General features: G+C 41.9%; 1 protein-coding gene across 2 annotated transcripts in view; it reads left to right on the forward strand.

Annotated features, from left to right (window-relative positions):
• The window catches only part of RAB27B (RAB27B, member RAS oncogene family), a 128100-nt gene extending 122846 nt beyond the window's left edge, over nucleotides 1–5254 (forward strand). For both annotated transcript variants that reach the window (XM_030192964.1, XM_030192965.1), the window contains exon 6: nucleotides 1493–5254. In XM_030192964.1, coding sequence (XP_030048824.1) covers nucleotides 1493–1682 — 190 coding nt within the window. In that variant the 3' untranslated portion in view covers nucleotides 1683–5254. The remainder of the gene's footprint in view (nucleotides 1–1492) is intronic.
• The last annotated feature ends 851 nt before the right edge of the window (nucleotides 5255–6105 follow it).

Here is a 6105-nt window from a genome sequence, read left to right on the forward strand (position 1 = left end):
CTGCTCCCCAGTATCTCTCCACACTCGTCCTTCCCTACACCCCTTCCCGTGCACTCCGCTCCATGGATAAATCCTTCTTATCTGTTCCTTTCTCCACTACTGCCAACTCCAGACTTCGCGCCTTCTGTCTCGCTGCACCCTACGCCTGGAATAAACTTCCTGAGCCCCTACGTCTTGCCCCATCCTTGGCCACCTTTAAATCTAGACTGAAAGCCCACCTTTTTAACATTGCTTTTGACTCGTAACCACTCGCCTCCACCTACCCTCCTCTCTTCCTTCCCGTTCACATTAATTGATTTGATTTGCTTACTTTATTTTTTTTTTCTATTAGATTATAAGCTCTTTGAGCAGGGACTGTCTTTCTTCTATGTTTGTGCAGCGCTGCGTACGCCTTGTAGCGCTATAGAAATGCTAAATAGTAGTAGTAGTAGTAGTAATATTAGCATGTTTTATGATCTACAGGCCCAATAGAATGATTTAGACAACTAGGAGAGGCTCCTGGCTGTTTAAATTGTCTTCCAAGATTAACCAGACTTTTTTAGTGGGACATACCACTATACCATAGTGGATAGTACCACTGAAAATGTCCGGATATCACTCAAGCTGAAAACGTCTATTTTAGGTGTGTTCTAGGTACAGAGTTGGAACTTAGCTGGTTAAGTGCCAATTTCAGTACTTAGGGGTCCATTTACTAAGCTGCGGTAAAAAGGGCCCTGTGCTAGCTGCAGGGGCCATTTGTGCCGCGTACTGAGGCCCTTTTTACCCCAGCGAGTAAAAAGGCTGAAAAAAAACATGACCATGCAGTAAGATTTAACTTACAGTGTGGCTATGCAGGGGGAGGGGGGAAGAACTTACTGCCACCCATTGAAGTGGCGGTAAGGGATCCTGCGCTAATCCAGCGGTAATCGGGCAGAGCACGGCACTGCTGATTACTGCCAGGTAACCCCTTGCAGTAATATTTCACAAATATTTCTGTAGCGCCGGAAATGCCGTGCACTCAAGAAGGAAATATCGCTGGCGCCCGCATTGGTCCGGCAGTAGTTCCGGAGTGCCACGTGGTAAGCCTGCATTGGGCTTTCCGCTGCTTAGTAAAAGGGCTCCTTAACCAGCTAACATACCACAGAAATAGGACTGCATGAAACGCAGAAATGCAGTTCTTCATAGCTGGTGTCAAATATTGCACTTCTTAGGCTTCCTATACCTGAAAATTCAATGTTGGAGCCTGTACACGGTCAGCAAAACACTGATCGCCACCAGCTGCATATCAGGCCCTACATGGTACTTGAGAACTCCATCCTTGCTCTGCCTCTGTACACACTGCCCAGTAAAACACATGCCATCTTTTCATTATGTGTTCTTTTACATTAGTCGCAGTTTTACAGCCAACTATTTATCCTGGTGTAACTCACTGCATGGTGTTGATTACAGCTAAAATGAATGACCACTACAATTAACCCAGCCTTTACTGACATCTTTATCCTTTGCACGTTAGCATTCCGTATTTTGAAACAAGTGCAGCTACCGGACAAAATGTGGAAAAGACTGTGGATGTACTGCTGGACTTAATCATGAAGCGCATGGAACAGTGTGTAGACAAGACGCAAGTGTCCGAGACAGTTAACGGAGCGGCCTCTGGGAAACTAGATCCAGTGAAACCAGAAGAGAAGAAGTGTGCCTGTTAGATATCACCTGAAACTGTGAGAACCTGATTTAAAAAGAAAAAACTGAACAGAAAATGGTTGACCAGTGACTAAACTCAAACATATCAGCCATGTTGGGTCACATGTACTGCCCTAAGATTCAGGTCTCTATAGGGTTGACTATGAATGAAAGGATAAATTTCACCGCCCTAGGGAACCTTTTCCCTCTGCTGTAGCAGATTGTTCTCATTATCAGTGAAAAAAAATTCCACTGTATCAGTAAATAATACCACTTGTCTTAGGTTCTGTCCAGCTAATGCAGCACAGTGAAAACATATATTTAAATAATTGATCAAAAGAAAGAGTAAAGTATTTTGTAGCTGTTGGTCCTTTAGTTTTGTGTAATTTCTCAACTTTATATCTTTATTTGTTCTACATCAGGAGATACAGTACCAATTAGCATGGTTATACAAGGGGAAAAAAAACCTCTGTGCTGCTAATTTTCTTCTCTTTTTAAAGAAAATTGTCTGAATTCATGTACATAGAAAACAATGCTGTGATGACATTCTGAAGGAATGACTGAAATACTGTGTAGGTTTAGTAGGAGATTAAGTCTTTCTTTTGGTGAAAATCAGGGAACTGTTCTCATAGCCTTGTGTCTGAAATCGTATTAAAAAAAAACAGTGGATTGCAGGTGCCAAAATTTCTGTGACCTCTTTAGGAATGTATTATATATTTATGTATAGAGCTCAGAAGACACTCAAAATCTCGAGCACGCCAGTGTGAATGAGCTACTTTTAAATTTACTATTACTATTAACTAAAAATGGCGGAGTTAGGAGATACATTAGACTAACCAATTTATTGAAACAGGAGCTTTTGAGGACCAGAGTCTACTTCAGTTGCGTAGCTACGGGTGGACCTGGGTGGGCACAAGCCCATCCACTCTTGCCTCAGGCCCACCCAGTCTAGTGGCCCACGAGGACCCCAAAACACCTCAGTGGCGGTGCTTCACGCCCCTCTCTCCCTGTTCTCCACTTACAGCCTGTCATCTGTCTCTTTCTCTGTGAGAAAGGGACAGCAAGAGAGAGATGGATGCAGGGGCAGAGGGTAAGATTTTAAAAATGGTTTTGTATATATGTACGACAACTGGATTGTATACAATGTACGTGGGTGGGAGTGAGAAGGGACCACCCTGGTTAACTCTGGACCAACCCAAAATAGCAGGTCTGGCTACGCTCCACTTTGACAGATACACAAAGTGAATATGTTCTCTTAGGCTTCCACAGCTGGCAACATGATCATTGTGGCAGATCGTGCACCCAAATAATTAGAACTGACTTTTCAGCCACCCCGCTGTGGACTTTCTTCATGGTGTCCTTTGAGGTCTCCGGTTTGGCTTTATATAGTGAATTCTCAAATCTGATTGGTTGACATTTGAGGTGGGCGGTTTTGTCGAAGCAGTTTTTTTTCCCCCATAAGGCAGGAAAATTCATTGGTATAATTTTAAACTCAGGAACTGCTCCAATGAAACCACCTACCTGAAACCCTAACTAATCAGGTTTGAGAACCCACTATATAAAACAAACTGCAGAACTCACAGCACAGCCTGAAGAAAGCCACAGCACAATGGCTGAAATGTTGGTTCCATATAATTGGACATGGTGAGACCTAGACAGCTGCAACAAGCATGAAATAAAGTTAAGGGCCTTGCACTTTTTTACTCAGTATCCCACCCCTCCCTCCCTTGTTTCTTCATTTATCTGACAAAGTATACTCTAGTCTTCAAAACTTATAGTTCAGATTGGTTACTCTATACGGTGCCACCTGCCTTTTATCATTTTTAAAATTTATGATTCAGTCCTGTTTATCAAAGGTGACTTTTTATGGACACTACACAGATTTATGGGCCTATGCACTAAAGCTTGACATGCAGGCTAAGACTATTCAGTGCATGCTGGAATTTATTTATTTATTTATTCATTCATTCATTCATTCATGACAGTAATGTGTTATGTGGTAAGAGTTTGGTGAGAGCACTAAGTCTGAGAAGACCTTGATGTATTTGCTCTGCACATGAATGAAGACACATCATATGCAAATGAGGGTATTGGAAGTGCATGCTAATTTGCATGAGATGCTCTGCTCCATGTGCTACTTAGCATGAGTTCGCTGTCTAAGTTTTAACACCCGCCTTGGACCCAGTGTTAACGTGGATACTGAAAAGGCTGGTCTATCAGGATGCATTGTGGGTTACAGATAGAGGAAATGGTGCTGCTGCAACAGTAGATTTGGAGTACAGAGCAATGGAGACCATGAAGAGGGGGAAAGAGCAGTGAAAGAAGAGATACTGGTTTATGTCTGGAACTTCCAAAAAATAATTCTGTACTTATTTGTAGAAAATCAACAATTTTCCAAACAAAAGGTTCACAGAGGACATTTTTTTTCTAATATTGTTCATTTCTGAGGGGGCAGTTCTCATGCTTTTGTGCTTTGGAGCAAAAGACTGAGGAGGGAATTCCTATAAACAGTGCCAAAACCTGGGCACCAAAAAAATTCAATGTTAAGTGCTATTCTGTAAAGGACGCGCGCCTTATATAGCATAGTGTTTAGCGCGGATTCTGCATCTAACTTGTGCCTGCTGGACTTACACTGCTAAAACCTGGTGTAAATGCTGGCAATCAAGTTAGGCACGGTAAGGCAGTATTCTGTAATTCTGCGTGCAACCTTTTGGAATGCCTCAACATGTCCTGGCCACTCTCCCTTTTCAGATTCACGCTATAATAGCCACCAAGACTTGTAGAATAGTGTGCAGCCAGTTTTGTGCAAAAATCCTAATTGATGCAAATTAACTGTAATAATTGGCTGTTAACACCCAATTGTTGCCTAGTTAAGGACTCGTTAATTAAGCTTTGCACACCACTTTGGGCACCATGTAGAGAATCCCGGGGTGAACATATATTTTGCTAAGAGGCTTTTTTCCTTGAAACTTACTTCAGGTACAGACCGCCTCTTTTGCCACATTAAGGAAGGGCAATTTTCAGTCAATTAATGCGAGTAAAATAGTTTTGAAAATTGTCCTTTCAAAGGGGAATTTTTTGTTTTCAAAGAAATGCTTTACTTGTGGAAAAGGTCTTTTCTAAAATTGCCTCACCAGGTAAACTAATGTACATATCTAAATGGCATGAGCAGAGAGATTTCTAGGGATTGGGTTCTCACTAATACGCAGAGTTTTGCAATTCAAGCATATGCATGTAAAGTAACCTTGTAAGTCTGTGCATTCTAGGTGACTGTGTGCAATTTTCAAAGCAGAGGTTCATGTGCAGTTTTGTTTTGAGAACCCAAGAATCCAGTGATGTACACGCAGTGAAAATATGCAGATATATATATATTTTTATACATATACACCATTATATTCCCTCAGGAGGTAATTTAAAAGGCATTTCCAAGGTGTGAAACTGTTTTTTGAGGATTATTTGAGTAAGTCGAGCAGGTGTAACTGTCTACGGCTGCAATGAAGGCATGTTTTCTGCTGCTTGTGCTAGTTTTTATAAAGACACATGGAGGGGCATTTTTGATATGATGTCTAAGTCCGACTTCGGACATTTTGCTCAAAACGTTCGGAATCCAAATAGCAAATATAGCCATTTTCAAAACAGCAGTGTCTCTTTTTTTTTTTTTTTTTTTTTTCAAAAATGGCCACTTGATAAACATTTTTGTGCTCTGTGCGTTTATCATTTTGGTCCATTTTCTAAAAAAAACAAAACAAACCACCCAAGTGAAAATGCACAAAATGAAGCCATTGGGATGTAGGAAGAGCCAGCATTCTTAGTAGACTGGCCACACAGACATCCCAGCAGAGCAGTGGGGCACCCTAAAAGCTCCCAGGTACACATCTCACCATTGCTCCCTTATATTGTATAGTGTGCCCTCCAAAAAACACCAAAAACCTACTGTACCCAACTGTACACTTCTTCAATAACCCTTTTGGCTGCAGGTGTGAGTGGAGGAGTAGCCTAGTGGTTAGTGCAGCAGACTCTGATCCTGGGGAACTGGGTTCAATTCCCACTGCAGCTCCGTGTAAGTCTTGGCAAGTCACTTAACCCTCCATTGTCCCAGGTACAAATAAGTACCTGTATATAATATGTAAACTGCTTTGAATGTAGTTGGAAAAACCACAGATAGGCAGTATATAAGTTCCATTTCCTTTCCCTTTTTGGTGGATTTTGGAGGGCTCACACTTTCCACCACAATTGTAACAGAGTGGGATATGGGCCTGGGTCTCCTTCTCCATAGTGCACTGCACCAACTACTAGGCTACTCCAGGGACCTGCTTCCTGCTGTAATAGCCTCAGTTGTTATAGTCAGTCCTGTCATAGAGGCTGGTATGTACAGTTTCTTTCACATCTTTGGGGTGGGTGGGAGGGGGTCATTTCTTTATTCCTCCAATGATCATCTGGACATTT

The sequence above is a fragment of the Microcaecilia unicolor genome, chromosome 2 (genome assembly GCF_901765095.1).
Source record: "Microcaecilia unicolor chromosome 2, aMicUni1.1, whole genome shotgun sequence".
Lineage (NCBI taxonomy): Eukaryota > Metazoa > Chordata > Amphibia > Gymnophiona > Siphonopidae > Microcaecilia > Microcaecilia unicolor.